The sequence below is a fragment of the Theileria annulata genome, chromosome 1 (genome assembly GCF_000003225.4).
Source record: "Theileria annulata chromosome 1, complete sequence, *** SEQUENCING IN PROGRESS ***".
Classification (NCBI taxonomy): Eukaryota; Apicomplexa; class Aconoidasida; order Piroplasmida; family Theileriidae; genus Theileria; species Theileria annulata.
In genome coordinates this window covers 1,436,496-1,451,943 of record NC_011129.2, presented here as the reverse complement: position 1 = coordinate 1,451,943, position 15,448 = coordinate 1,436,496, and the positions used below count along the sequence as shown (strand labels likewise).

At 33.7% G+C, this 15,448-nt stretch overlaps 4 protein-coding genes across 4 annotated transcripts, besides 2 other annotated features; all 4 read right to left on the bottom strand.

The window, feature by feature from the left end:
• Nucleotides 1–76: 76 nt before the first annotated feature.
• TA20230 (uncharacterized protein) lies at nt 77–3,218 on the bottom strand (the record flags this gene model as incomplete). The annotated part of the gene is made up of 3 exons (XM_949112.1): nt 77–397; nt 453–1,525; nt 1,778–3,218. The coding sequence occupies 3 exons, from the start codon at nt 3,216–3,218 to the stop codon at nt 77–79; spliced, it is 2,835 nt and encodes a 944-aa protein (XP_954205.1).
• A 1,316-nt stretch (nt 3,219–4,534) lies between these two features.
• Nucleotides 4,535–4,954, bottom strand: TA20225 (uncharacterized protein; the record flags this gene model as incomplete). Its single annotated transcript, XM_949111.1, has 3 exons — nt 4,535–4,659; nt 4,734–4,877; nt 4,942–4,954. The coding sequence occupies 3 exons, from the start codon at nt 4,952–4,954 to the stop codon at nt 4,535–4,537; spliced, it is 282 nt and encodes a 93-aa protein (XP_954204.1).
• Nucleotides 4,559–4,627: a sequence feature (1 probable transmembrane helix predicted for TA20225 by TMHMM2.0 at aa 64-86).
• Nucleotides 4,955–5,149: 195 nt separating the features above from the next.
• On the bottom strand, nt 5,150–10,467 carry TA20220 (uncharacterized protein; the record flags this gene model as incomplete). Its single annotated transcript, XM_949110.1, has 3 exons — nt 5,150–5,309; nt 5,433–10,339; nt 10,435–10,467. The coding sequence occupies 3 exons, from the start codon at nt 10,465–10,467 to the stop codon at nt 5,150–5,152; spliced, it is 5,100 nt and encodes a 1,699-aa protein (XP_954203.1).
• An 852-nt stretch (nt 10,468–11,319) lies between these two features.
• On the bottom strand, nt 11,320–15,132 carry TA20215 (uncharacterized protein; the record flags this gene model as incomplete). The annotated part of the gene is made up of 3 exons (XM_949109.1): nt 11,320–11,437; nt 11,594–15,044; nt 15,078–15,132. The coding sequence occupies 3 exons, from the start codon at nt 15,130–15,132 to the stop codon at nt 11,320–11,322; spliced, it is 3,624 nt and encodes a 1,207-aa protein (XP_954202.1).
• Nucleotides 15,055–15,132: a sequence feature (Signal peptide predicted for TA20215 by SignalP 2.0 HMM (Signal peptide probability 0.980, signal anchor probability 0.011) with cleavage site probability 0.760 between residues 26 and 27).
• Nucleotides 15,133–15,448: the final 316 nt, after the last annotated feature.

Sequence of the window (15,448 nt, the reverse complement as noted above, 5' to 3'; positions counted from 1 at the left end):
ACTCTTTATAATACTGTTAATATATTAATTACCCTTAACTACTAATATCCTTAATACCCTTATACCCCTTAGATACTCATAATACCCTAGTACTTATGTACCTTAGATACTTAGTATAGTACTTAGTACTATTAGATATATCCTTAGTACTAGTAGTACACTCCATAGCTGTAGTTAGCTCCCTTTCAGGGGTACACTCGGTGGCTGTAAAATTAGCTCCCTTTCCCTCAGTAACGGTGCTTGCTCCTATGGTACCAGTAGTATCAGTAGTAACTTCAGTACCAGGTACAACTGTTGCTGTGTGACCAAGCACCGTTACGGGAGACACCGTTATGGAATTATTTATCACCAATTTCATTAATGAATTTAACAAGCATATCATTGAATGAATAATCATCTTTAACATTAAGATTATTAAATTGTTCATCTAATTCTTGTGTATTATATTGTACATAATCGGTACCAAAATCATATGAATAATTATTCGAATAATTCGATTCCATTTGATTCATTGAATTGACTGGATCCATTGGATTCATTTGATTCATTGAATAATTGGAATCCATTTGATAATTTGTATCCATTTGATTCATAGAATTGACTGGATCCATTGGATTCATTTGATAAGTTTCATAATCATAATATCCTTTATAATCTTCTACAAATCCAATATTATCTACAAATCCCATATTATCCACAAAACCATATTCTTCTCTATATCCCTTATAGTCTTCAGTATATCCTTTATAGTCATCGGCATAGGGTTTGTACTCTTCAGTGTAACCCTTGTAGTCTTCTGTATATCCTTTGTAGTCTTCTGTATATCCCTTGTAATCATCGGTGTATGGTTTATAATCTGGAAATTCTTTTAATTGATAATTATTATATGATTTATAATAATCATATGAATAATAATTTTCTTCCGTTACGGTGTCCGTTACGGTGCTTGCTCCAACAGCACCAACTTCCTCAGTACTAGTATTCATATTACCCTTAGTATTCTTGGTATTAGTAGTATCCTTAGTATTAATATCCTTAGTACCCTTACTATCCTTATTAGTAGTAATATCCTTAGTAAAGGTGCTTGGTCCAACTGTACTAGTATCCTTACTATCATTACTACTATTACCAGTAACCCTAGTACTACTATTACTATCAGGTCCATTACTATTTGGTGGACCAGTCACCGTTACGGAAGAAGAAATTTTCTTTTTATTTTTATTATTTATAGTAGATGATAAATTAGGATAATTAGTATAATATTGTTCATCATGATAATTTTCATATGTATATCCAATATCCATACCAATATTCATATTATTCGATATTATACTATTATTTGGCATAGTATTTGGTATATTAATATAAGGATTAATAGTAGTATTATAAGGATTAATAGTAGTATTATAAGGATTTATAGAAGAATAATAAGAATTGAATGGTTCATATAATGGTTTTAATGAATCATCATAAACATTCATATTCAAATTTGGTAAATCATACCACATTACATTTTCCATTTCTTCTATAATCATTAATTAATCAATAAATAATCAAAATAAGGTAAAATTATGAAAAAATAATTAAGAAAATAGTGAATTTGGAAATAAATGTCAAAAATTGATCGGGTTAGAAGAAATAAATTTTCCTCAATAATCAGATCTTGCTGCACCTAATCTACCTACTCCTTAACTACCTTTAACTACCTACATAACTACTTAAGACTACCTACATAACTACTTAACTATATAACTATAGTATATAAATGTTTTAATACCATTTTTATCCCAAATATTGGATTTATTTGGACTTTTAATTAAATGATCGAGATTATCTTTAGTAGAATTGGATTCAAATGAATTATTTGTAAAACCATCTCTAAAAGTATCTTGTCCATTTATTGTATCCAAACAATCAAATTCAAATGATGTTTCTATCATTTCTACCTTTTCTTTTTCTTCCTCAGTTACGGTGCTTGGTCCAACGGCACCAGTATCCTTAGTACCAGCCCCGAAAGGGGCTTCCTTACTATTATTAGTAGTACACTCCATAACCATAGAATTAGCTCCCTTTCCAGGAGTAGTAATAACCTTTGGTGGTGGAATACTATCAGATGGACCTGTGGTACCAGTCATTGTGGAACAAGTGGCCGTGGTACCAGACACCGTTACGGAGGAATTTTTGAATCTTGAAATATCTCTTAATTCATGTGGTTCATGTATAAATGGACAGAAATATCTGGAGCATTTAGGATAAGAAGAACATTGTTTAGTTTTATATACGAGTGGATGATAAAGTTCCTCCTCCTTGGAATGGGCAAAATTACAATTTTTACCTCTTGTACAACGTCTATAGAGTACCATTTTACGTGATTTCTTTACAAATTGGATATTAGGACATAGATGTGGACAATAACTAATCTCATAAGGATTCCTTCTCTGCCATGTTAAACAATGACTCTTCTCACATGAATCACTATTCGGACACTTATTCTGATGATGCTTCGTACAAAATGATGTTCTAAATGTTGCTAATTCCTCTTCTGTTAATACTGCATGATCTCGAATATTCATATACATATTCTGTTCTTTTATTGTATCCCCAAAATCCTTAGTATTAATACTACTATTAGTACACTCCAAAGGCATAGAATTAGCTCCCTTTACCTCCGTTACGGTGCTTGGTCCAACAGTACCTGTATCCTCAGTAACCTTAGTAGTATTACTGGTAGTGGTAGTATTAGGTACAACTGTAGTACTGTTGGTTGGACCTGACCCCGTAACGGAAAAATTAGAATTAAATGAATATACTGGAAAATCTTTATCCTCCGTTACGGTGCTTGGTCCAAGGGTACCCCTGAAAGGGGTTTCCTTAGTATTAGCTCCCTCTCCCTCAATAACAGTAATATCCTTAATATCCTTAGTAGTATTAATATTAGTATTAGTAGTGGTATGGGTAGTATTGGTCAAGTGATGAGTATTATTATGAGTTATTAGAGTCGAGTTATTAGTGAATTGATTGAATTTATGTGTGATATTATAATGTTCATTATTGATATGCCAATCATTATTATTTTTATCAAGTTTTTTAGTGGCTCTATAGGCCGTGCCTTTCCTGGGTGCCTCAGGAAGCTGTTTTGGCTTACTAGCAGTAACTGCTTTGTAAGACATCACGGAAGTTGCCGTGAGTCTTGATGGGTCCTGGGAATTTGGGCACATTGCGATATCAGATTAACTCGTAGGAATCATTTGCGATTATTAAAATCAAGTCTCAACGCTTCATCTATATTATTTATACTACCCCAAATCATTACCCCAAAATCATTACCACAAAATATACCACACAAATCATATAAATAAATTAATATTAATAATATATTTCAATATAAATAATTTATATAATTATATTATCAAATTATTTCTAAATTTTCAATTAATATTCATAATATATTTTATCAAAACCCCCCCAAATCCTTTTTATAAATCTAATTATTTAATAATATAATATATAATATATAATAGAAATATATTATTTATATTAATTTAATTTATAATTTTTATGGAAAAATCATTAAACTAATTAGACGTATTACTAATTATTAAATTTATTATTTTATAAATTAATACATTTTCATAAAATTTAATTTAATAAATAATATTTATTAATATTAAGTTAATTATTTGTTTAAAAAATTAATTTTTACTTTTTTTTAAAAAAAATTATTGATATTGGGTTATTCTTATTTATTATCAAATTTATTATTATTATTATTATTTAATTAATTTTTTTCTTATAATTATTATGTTGTGTAATATTGGTAGAAATTCTTTATATATTTCAAATATATTAAGAAATAATATAAGAAATAATGTGACAACAAATAATATAAGAAATAATTATATAAATAATACTAAAAGATATTTTGGTTCTTATATTGAAGATTATTATACTACGAATCATGCTTCTACTGGATTCTCTTCACCACTTAGAAAATCATTTGCTTTTCTTATACTCGTTGCTCAGGTTTATATTAACAAATATATACATCCATCCTTAAATACCTAGAATACCCTTAGATAGCGCTAATACCCTTAATATCTACCTACTAACCCTGGTACTTAATACCCTTATATACTTAACTATAGTTAAGGGTTTAGGTGCAGCAAAAATTGATTGAGAGGAAAATTTATTTCCCTAACCCGATCAATTTTGGACATTTATTTCCAAATTAGTGTTTTTTGGAATTATTTTCTCAATTTTTTTAATTAAAATTATATAAAAATATAAATTATATTAATTATAGGCTACATTAACATTTGGAGCATTATTACATACAAATTATTATTTTACTGGAAAAGCACTTCCTAAAACTGATGGTCAAACACAACTTTGTTCTGATTCCAGATAATATTCTTCAATCCTCAGACTAATAAGAATTGAATTTATCAATTGATTTAATTTGTCCAATGAATTGAATTTGTCTAATGATGAATTTATTTATTGATTGAATGAATTATTACTAAATTATAATATTTTAAAATATAAAATACGTTTTAGAATAAATTAATATTGCTCCAATTGCTAATGTTAATCCTAAACAACTTGCTATACCTGCTGTTTTTATTATACTCATTTTAAATCCTTTTACTATTTCTTCTTCTAATTAATTAATTTAATTAATTAATATTTAATTTTAATTTTAATTATTTATTTAATTTATTGTTATTAGAAACGTTGAATATATTGTTCTAGTGAAAAGATATTACAAATTTCATTTGATTCATTATTTAATATAATTTCATAATTATTAATCATTTCTTCTGTTAAATCTTCAAATGTTAACCAATTTGACCATTCACCACAATCATGAATTTTTGCTATAATTAAATTAATATATAAATATAATATTATATACATTTTAAATAATAAATTATTATATACCCCAGTTATTCATTTTACAACTTTCAAATTCATATAGTTGAGCAGCAATTTGATAGGATTGAGGAAAATTTATTTCCTCTAACCCGATCAATTTTGGACATTTATTTCCAAATTAGTGTTTTTTGTAATTATTTTTTCCTAATTTTAGCTAATTATAGTTAATTTAATTTAATTAGTAATAATATATTATAATATTAGATTAAATCAATTAGAGATTAGTAGTAGCCCAGAAATCGTTATCATCGATTTCAATTCTATTTTCATCATATTCTTCATCACCTTCTTCATAATTATATTCATCGTCAAAGACTTGCCCCTCATCAGTGAAACCTGATGGTATACGAGTCATACTCGGATCTTTTTTACCACTAAAATTTTTCCAATTAATTACAAATTATTTAATTTATTTAATTTATTTAATTTATTTAATTTATTTAATTTATTTAATTTATTTAATTTATTTAATTAATTAATAATAGTTTAAGACATACAATTTTTTGGCACCTAATGCGGCACCTGCGATAACGAGTATAACTGCTAGTGCAGCTGAGGCTCCTTTGACACTTTGACCAATTCTAGTCTTTTTAAATCCACCTGTACTTTTAGTATTCTGAGTTTTCTCATTTTCTCCATTACTATTGGATTGTTCATCTTGACGTTCTCTTTTACCTCTAGTAAATCCATTTGATGAACCATTTGATCTTAATATTGATGCTGTACCAACTTCATTATTCTCAGTAGTAGTTTCAGGACCGGCGGTACTAACTCCTTCAGTAGTAGTACCACTAACTCCCTCAGTGGTACCAGTACCGTTGGAATGTAATAAAGTATCAATTGGAGTAGTTTTAATAGTTTCTAATTCTTGTTCAGTTGGTGTTTGTAAAGTTGGTTGTTCAGGGTTTGGTACAATTGATTCTAAATCAACCATACCATTCCTTAAATCTAATCCTGGAATTCTATTAGTAGAATCCACTTCAGTCTCTACTTCACTCTTTATTAATGGCATATCCGTTTCACCAATACTCAATATCTCACCTCTAACCTCTTTACCCAATTCATGTTGAACATCATTTGAATTTTCTTCTGTCAACCCATTTTTCACGTTAGTAGATCCATTTTTCTCTGTAGATCCATTATTTTGATTGGTTACTTCAGTGTTTTGATTGGTTGATTGATTATTTTCTTGTTTAGGTGTAGATTTGAAATATTTTTTAAGATGTTCAAGAGTTTCATTGGTATCATCAGACCAGAGTGAAGAATCATTGATAATTGAGGCAAGAGATTCACCAGCACCGAATTTGGAAAGAACAGTAAGTAAATGACTGTTGGTTTTCTTTAATTTAAGTTCCTGAGTTTCCTTAAGTAGTAAACGAGCGTCACGATCAAGAACTTCTTTTTGAGTACGTTCAAGTTCAAGGTTCTTGTCAGCAAGTTCCAAAACCTTACCCTCAAGTTCTGAGGTCTTCTGTTCCAAAGCTTTATCCTTTCCAGTCAATTGATCAGTAACGGAATCTAATTTTGCAGTCTTCTCTGATAAATTGTTCTGACATTCAGACATAGCAGATTCCTTCTCACGAAGCTTATGTTCAGTGTCTTCGTGCAATTTCTTCAAAGTATCGTATTCCAGTTCCTTTTCATTATAATGTTCGGATTTGACCTTTAGTTGAGATTCTAAATCTGATTTTTCACCCTTGAGAGTTGTCTCACGAACAACACATTCAGATAACTCAGTTCCTTTCTCAGCTAATTGAGATTTTGTAGCTGAAAGTTGAGATTCCAATTCAGCGTATTTAGTTTCCAAGGATGAATTTTTCTCCTTCTCAGCTGTGAGCTCAGATGTACGAGTCTCCAACTGTGACTTAACGCCGTTAAGTTCAGTCTTGGTGCGATTTAATTCAGATTTTGTAATAATCAAATTAGATTCCGCGGCAGAAAGCATTACTTGTTTGGCTAAAATAACTGATTTATTATCACCCTTCAGTTCTTCATATTTGTCGTTTAGTTTTTTAATTGTCTGGTCTAACTCAGTTTCCTTATTTTTTAACTGTTCTTTAACTTTTTGGATTTCTTCAGCCTGTTGTGTTCTTATGGTTTCCAGCTCTCTTAGTTTATCAGTGGCAAGCTTTTCAACCTTGGCTTGTTTTTCATCCAATTCCGCATTCCTTACATTGTTCTTATTTTCCGCAATTATAGCCAATTGACGTTTAGCCTCAACTTCCCTACCAAGTCTCTTCACCTTCTCATCCTCCAAAAGTAATTCATTCTCCTTTTGCTTCTGTGCCTTTTCAGTAACCTCTACCTTTGTTTCTCTAAGTTTAACGGCATTTTCACCTTCAGTTAATTTCAATTGTCTGGTATCCAAATCCTTCTGTAATTGGTCTAATCTCGCCTCCAATGCTTTGAGATCAGCTTCTTTGTTGCTTAATTTTTTAGACAGTTCAGCTTGTTCTTGATCTTTTGTTCTCTGTTGACTTTCCTTCTGATTCAAAGTATTCTCCCTAGACTGGAGATCGGATTGTCTCTCGGTCTGTTCTTTCTCAGTTTGTTCTTGTTCTTTTTGTTTTCTGAGTACTTCAGCTTCCCGTTCTGAGACGCGTTGTTCACTAGCCTTTAGGTTCTGATCCCTTGTTTCCAGTGAGTTTTGCTTAAGTAAAAGAGTTTTATCAAGTGCGGAAAGTCTAGCCTCTTCGTCTTGGACCAGTTTTAACTTAATGGTATAGGAGTCAATATTAGCCTCTAATTCTGTTTCTCTCTGTGTGAGACGAGCAGCCTGTGCCTTATTGGATTCTAACAGCCTATTTGCCTCCTGGTTAGCCTTAACTGCCCTCTCATTTTCTTGTCTTACTGCTTCATTTTGTTCTTCCAACTTCTTAGTCAAAGCCTCGGCGGCTACTTTCTGCTCGTTAAGCTGAGTTCTGACTTTTTCTAGTTCAGTTTTGGTTTGTAAATGACCGGAAAGAAGACGCTCGGCTTCTGCATTTTTGACCTCTAAATCATTTTTAAGAGCGTCAACTTCCTTTTGCCTATGATTAATCCTCTCCTCAGCTTCTGCAGTCTTTTTCTTATCGTCGGCTATTTTTTGGTCCAATTCTTGCTGACTCCTCCTAATTTGTTCCTCATGTTCTTGTCTCTTTTGTGCTAATTGTTGTTCTTCAGCTTTTCTTTCACGTTCTCTTTGTTCCTTTTCCTGGGCAATTCTTGCTAAACTATCTTGTTCCTCTTTTTTAATCTTGGCTAAAAGCTCCGCCTCCTTCTCTTGTCTCAGTTTTTCGGCCTCTTTTTCTTTCTCTCTTTGGGCTTGTTCATCCTTCCTTAACTGTTCTCTGGCCTCATTTACCAAGCTCTGTTCCCGGAAAAGTGTTCTGTGATTATCTGCAACCTCAGCAAGCTTCAACTGGTATTCCAGTTCCTTCTCTTTCAAAGTTTTATCTCTCTGTTCAAACTCCAAATTCTTGAGCCTAACATCTTCAGTATGTTGAGCCATTTTGGCATTCAAGTCATCTTGATCAGCTTGTAATTGTTTTGCCTTGGCATCATTTTCAGCCTGAGCGGTAGTAAGTTCTTTTTCTCTCTGCTGAACACTGTCTTCTTTTGTCTTAAGTTCTAAACTTTTAGCTTCGTTTGCCCTCTTTTCTTCTTCAAGAGTTTGTCTTTCAGCGGTTAATCTTTCTTCTTTAGCGTTGACTTCACCTTTTTGGCGTTCTAATTCTGTTAGCTGACTTTTAACCTTTTCAGTTTCCTGAGTTAACTGTTGTTGCTGCGATTCGAGTGAGGCTGATTTCTCTGTGTTTGCTTTTATCTGATCTTCAAGCTGTTTTTGTTTATTGAGTAAACCGGAGGATCTGCGAGATTGTTGTGTGGCTGTATACTTAAGTATATAAGCTTGGTTCCTTTCTTCTTGCTTTAATCTTTCAATTTCCTTTTTAATTCTGTCATTTTCAGCCTCAATGTTCTTCTGTTGTTTATTCAAATTGGCAGACAATTCTTCATTTTGGGAAATTTGTTTCTGCAATGTACCTTCCTTTTCTAGAATCTGGGCATTCTTAGTCTCATATTCTCTTTTAAGCCTTTCTTGTTCTGCGGTTTTATTTGTAAGTTCTTGTTTTTCTCTCTTTAATTGTTCAGAAAGTTCAGTATTGGCCTGTTTCTCCTTCTCAATCTTTTCTTTTTCACCCAAAAGTCTCTTGGCTTCAGTATCATTTTGAACCTTAAGTTCGTCTATCTTTTGAGATTTTTCGTTCAATGTTTTCTCACGTTCATCCAAAACAGCCTTAGTGCGTGTATTTTCGTCCTTAATATTGTTTAATCTGGTTGTTTCTTCGCTGAGGAACTTTTTATAGTTGTCCATATTCTCCTTTGCGGTAGCATTATCCTTTTTAAGTTGTTCTAATTTCTGTGTTTCGGCGGTAATTTTCGCATCTAATGCTTCTTTCTCACGTTTTTTATCTTCTAGTTCCTTCTTTTCATTAGCTAAAGCTGATCTTTGTGATTCTAAATCTTTGAGTAATCCATCATTTTTTTTCAACTCAGCAGAAAGAGCTGCCTCTCTTTGAGTAAGGCCTTCATCCTTTTCCTTGTGCTGTTGAGTTAAAGTGGCTTGTTGTTGTTTTACTTTGGCCAGTTCCAGTTCTAATTCTTTCTGCTTTTCTTGAGTTTTGGTCTTTTCATTATCCAAATCTTTGGAACGTTGATTGTATTCCTTTTCCTTGTCTTCTAATGCCAAACGTTCAGCGTTAAGTTCATCATGTTTTTTGTGATAGAACTTAATATCTTCCTGTAATTCAAGTTCCATTTTAGCCAACTCGCCAGTTTTCCGCTGATACGTTTCCTTTTCACGCTCCAACGCACTGGTTCGAACCTTTAGATCCGAGTTCAGAGCGTCGTATTTGGATTTCTCTTCATTTAGAGCCCGAGTTCGTTTGTCAAATTCATCGTTCTTGATAGTGTAATCCTGAATTTTCCGGTTTAATTCTTTATTCCGGTCGTAAAACCGCGCATATTTGACTAGATACGCGTTGTAAAGATCCTCCGCCTCTTCATTCTTCTTCCGAAGCTCGCGGTTTAGATTAACGTATTTCTCTAAGCGCTCCTTCAGAATCTCCTGGTCGGACTTTACATTAGTATGTCCGTCCATTCGTCTCATTAGGTACTTTGCTTGAGGACCGCAGTACCTATACTGGGTATTTCCGGTAGATAAATCAAGGGCAAATCTGTACTGGACATTGTTTTCACAAGGACTCCAGTCAGACCAGGTAACTGTATTCATGAGGAAACAAGACATTTCCAAGTGTTGTTTACCCTCATCTAAGCATTTGATGGTAGATTTAGTGGAGCAAACTGAGACGTCTTCCCATTTTGTGCAGGTTTCTGAACTAGTTCCTGCAGCGATTACAGTCCTCTGAGCAGTAGATTCAGCGGGTGTCTGGACCAAAGAAACAGGAGGCTTTGGGGTGTCGCTAACCCCTTCCAAGGAAATAAACGAGTCCAAGTTACCTCCTTTATGGAAAAACTGAAGGTCCTCGCCATATCTATTTAAGCCTCGCGGAAGCACATCTTTAGCATTCCAAGCTCCAACACCTATATATAATTAGTATAAATGGTTATATAATAGGAAAGGAACAAAAGTAAGACTACTGGGGAACAGAGGTAAAATGTGGAGAATCTAACCTGGAATGAATGAATTAAATGTAAATAGTGATAAAATGAAAATTTCCACTACGAATATATAAATTTTGTTTGAAATCATCCTAGTGCGATATTGTTGATTCTTTTGATCTTCATTTTAGGTTTTCCCAGTAAATCTGAATTACCGATTTACGGTAACTGGCTTCAAATTCTTCCTCTATAACTTTTCAAACACGTTCCAATAAACAACAATAAAATTACAGTCCTGAAGTTAAAAGGAATCCTTCTTTTAAATTACTTTTTTAAAGCGATAGTAAGTGCTAACTCGTTTTATTGATTTAGTTATGAAAAAAAATACACATTAATGATTTTACCCTAAAAACTAAAAGCGTAAATTTACGTTGATTGATTTTCTTCCAGGAATCCAGAAAGAATTTCAGAATCCCGTGGTTTGCGGCAACAAAAGTACCTCGCTCAAATTTGTACTCTCCAAACGATAAAATGAATAAATCGATTTTCAAGTGCTTTTGATGGAATCAATTAATAATAGAATAAAGCTCTTTAGCCTTCCATCTCTCAAATGGAATCTGCAATACGTTGCATTGGCGGCGCGTTCAGGGATCCTGACCATTAAAATAATCTTCACTCAAAATAAACATAAAAGTGTAAAAAATAAATTAAAATATTTCTACAAAATTATTTAAAAAGTCCATAAACCCGTTCTAGGCCTAAATTTTTCATGGTCCAAACGCCCTAAACCTCATTCTCCCAAACGTCTTCCGTAATCAAAACTGCCGTCTCCACCTCATCAGAATCACCCGCTTCGGTATAGTCAAAATCAATTTCATCAATTTCTCCTCCTTCTACCCTTCTAAAACATTTTCCACATGGTTATCTATTACTTGACTATTATATACGTAGTTACCTATACTAATTAAACAATAAAGTAATATTATATTGATAGATAAAGTAATAGTATAATTTAATTTTCTATATTATGTAATAGTTTATTATGGTTATAAAATACCCTTTAGTTTTGAAGTGGTAACCGGTACCAGCTGCTCCAATTGCTATTAAGGCTCCAATAACACCTCCTGCAATTTTTGCACCTCTAGAAAATTTCCCTTCACTCTCCTCATCCTTTTTCATATTATCAAACTCTTCTTCTCGCTCTAGTTCTGGATTTGGTTCAGGCTCAGGCTCCCTTTCTGGTTTTGGGTTATTATAATTAGTTTCTTCATCATCATGTTCACTTGATACATCTGATTCATCATCAATGGACTCTTCATCTTCAAAATGCTCTTGTTTGATTGATTTAGGTTCAGGGGTATGAGTTGCAACTTCATGAGGATAAATCTGACTCGAGGATTCTTTACTCTCCAATTCACCTATTCTCTTCTCACTTCCTTCATCCTCAGTATCATTAGTGGCTGTTTCTTCCTCCTCAGGTAATTTGTGTTCATCCGTATCATTAGTGGCTGTTTCTTCCTCCTCAGGTAATTTGTGTTCATCAGTATCACTGTGTGATTTAGAGCCTAAATCAACCCCTGTCCCTACTTCCTTCATAGTGTCATTAGATATTTTATCTTCAGACTCTGGCTCATGCTTTTCAATTGGTAAAACATTAGAAACCTTGGACACCTCTGAAAGTCTGGTAGTTGATTTAATATGTTTACTCTCTGGCTCTTTAAAACTGCCTGACAACTCCTCACTTTTCATATCCTTAACATCATTTTCACCCACATTATTACCAGTTGTTGGATGCGTTGGTGAATCAGGCACCTTTAAATCTGACCTTGAATCTGGTAAATTAAGTTTTGAATCTGGGAAATCAGACTTGTTCATTGATTTTTGGTAGTCTGAAACTGAAACCGAATGTTCAGCTGGAATTTCAAATTCAGTGGAAGACTCACTTGGGTTAATTGGGGACAAACCTCCTTCGGGAAAATTATGACCACTGAAGGGTGGCTTAATTTCCACATCACTTTGAGAAATCCCAGACTTTATTCTGTCAATAGATGCTGGAATCAGAGGTAACTCATCTTCATAATCATCATCCTCTTCTTCACCATCAACTGAAAATTCGTCAGCACTTATTGACGGCACAAACGCTGGAATGTCATAATCACCCGATCTTTTATTTCCAACATTTATGCCAGATAATCTCTCCTTTTCTAAACGTTCTTCCTCCTGTTTACGTAGTCTTTCTTTTTCAAGCCGTTCCTTCTCAAGTCTTTCTTGTTCTAAACGTTCCTTTTTTAGGCGTTCGGTTTCTTCTCTAGCTAAACGTTTTTGAACCTCTTGAGCAAAACGTATTTTTTCCTCTATATCTAAACGTTCCTTTTCAGCTAAACGTTCTTTTTCTAAACGCTGCTCCTCAAGTTTGCGGATCCTCTCCTGTTCAATACGCTCCTTTTCCAGTCTTTCTTGTTCTTCGTGGATCCTCTCCTTTTCCAGTCGTTCTTCCAATTTACGTAATCTCTCCTGTTCTTGACGTTGTTGTTCTAATCTCTCTTTTTCTAGCCTTTCCTTCTCAAGTCTTTCTTGTTCTAAACGTTCCTTTTTTAGGCGTTCGGTTTCTTCTCTAGCTAAACGTTTTTGAACCTCTTGAGCAAAACGTATTTTTTCCTCTATATCTAAACGTTCCTTTTCAGCTAAACGTTCTTTTTCTAAACGCTGCTCCTCAAGTTTGCGGATCCTCTCCTGTTCAATACGCTCCTTTTCCAGTCTTTCTTGTTCTTCGTGGATCCTCTCCTTTTCCAGTCGTTCTTCCAATTTACGTAATCTCTCCTGTTCTTGACGTTGTTGTTCTAATCTCTCTTTTTCTAGCCTTTCCTTCTCAAGTCTTTCTTGTTCTAAACGTTCCTTTTTTAGGCGTTCGGTTTCTTCTCTAGCTAAACGTTTTTGAACCTCTTGAGCAAAACGTATTTTTTCCTCTATATCTAAACGTTCCTTTTCAGCTAAACGTTCTTTTTCTAAACGCTGCTCCTCAAGTTTGCGGATCCTCTCCTGTTCAATACGCTCCTTTTCCAGTCTTTCTTGTTCTTCTATAGCTAGGCGTTCCTGCTCTAGTCGTTCTTCCAATTTACGTAATCTCTCCTGTTCTTGACGTTGTTGTTCTAATCTCTCTTTTTCTAGCCTTTCCTTCTCAAGTCTTTCTTGTTCTAAACGTTCCTTTTTTAGGCGTTCGGTTTCTTCTCTAGCTAAACGTTTTTGAACCTCTTGAGCAAAACGTATTTTTTCCTCTATATCTAAACGTTCCTGTTCAGCTAAACGTTCTTTTTCTAGGCGTTCCTGTTCCAGTCTCTCTTCTTCTTTGCGGATCCTCTCCTTTTCCAGTTTTTCTTGTTCTTCTATAGCTAGGCGTTCCTGCTCTAGACGTTTTTGTTCCTCTTCAATACCTGCTTGTTCTAGTCGTTCTTGTTCTAGACGCTCTTTTTCTAAACGTTCTTCCTCTAGTTTGCGTAGTCTTTCTTTTTCAAGCCGTTCCTTCTCAAGTCTTTCTTGTTCTAAACGTTCCTTTTTTAGGCGTTCGGTTTCTTCTCTAGCTAAACGTTTTTGAACCTCTTGAGCAAAACGTATTTTTTCCTCTATATCTAAACGTTCCTGTTCAGCTAAACGTTCTTTTTCTAGGCGTTCCTGTTCCAGTCTCTCTTCTTCTTGTTTACGAAGCCTTTCTTGCTTCTTTCGTTCTCTTTCTTCTCTCCTTTGCCTCCTTTGTTCCCTTTCTTCTGCTGATATTCCCCCTTCTTCATTTTTTCTGTCCTTACTTCTTCTCTTTCTTACCTTTCCTTCCCTTTTACGTCCTTTCCCTTCACGTTTTCTCCCCTTGCCTTCCTTTTTTCTACCTTTTCCTTGTCTCTTTAGATCCCTCTGTTTCTCAGTTTCCTGTTTGTTTGGGGATAAGTTAACGTCGGCGCTATCAACAGGGGGATCATCGGGTAATCTAACAGATTTATTGGGTGATTTGTGACTATCAACTTCTTTTATACGGTCAATTTCCTGAACTTCGTGTTCAATTTTGAAATTGTCTGACGAGTCGTGGCGACCATTGTGAAAGTTTTTCTGTGATTCAGACTGATCCTGATCAAAGGTTGTGAAATCTATTTTTAGCCTTGGAATTTCACCAGAATTGTTACCGCCGCCTTGAGAAGGAGTGACATTCTCACCATACTGGCAGGAGACACTTTGTATATCAGGCATATGAACATATTCCTCAGTATCCTTTTGACCAAAAATCCTAAAATACTGCTCATAGATTTGCCATTCTGATTCACTCAAATCACCTCTGTTCGGATAATGAGGTGCTTCTCCCCGCCTGTACCTACAAGCCCGTACCCTGCTCTTATTATTGTTGTGGTTACAAGGAGTCCAATACCCCCAAGGACCACATCTCACCTCAGGGTCAATAGGATTTTCTAACAGAGAGCCTGGAATAAATTTGTGTAGTCCAAACCCCTTTACTTGAACCGTTGCCACTAAATATATTTTTTAATTCAATTTAAACTTACAAACAAAAAACAAGAGAGCATGAATTTTATTCATAGATGTAAATTTTTTAGCCATTTTTATAAAATTTTTATTTAAATCAGTTGTAATTTAAACAGTTTAGTTTTATTCAATTAGTTTAACCTTGTTAAATAAGTTTGATATTTTCAGTAAGTTTTAAGCTTTTTAACCTTTTAGAATATTTATCAAATATATAATATGAATGCTTATTTGCATTCAAATAACAACTAATAGTCTGCATTTGGCTATTTTAAATGATCTTTTGATCAAAAGCTGCATTCTTCAGATTCTAAGAACGTTACGTTCTCAGGTTAAAATGACCTAAGTAATGTGATCAGAATAGATGAAAATTGCCATAAAACACATTTTATTC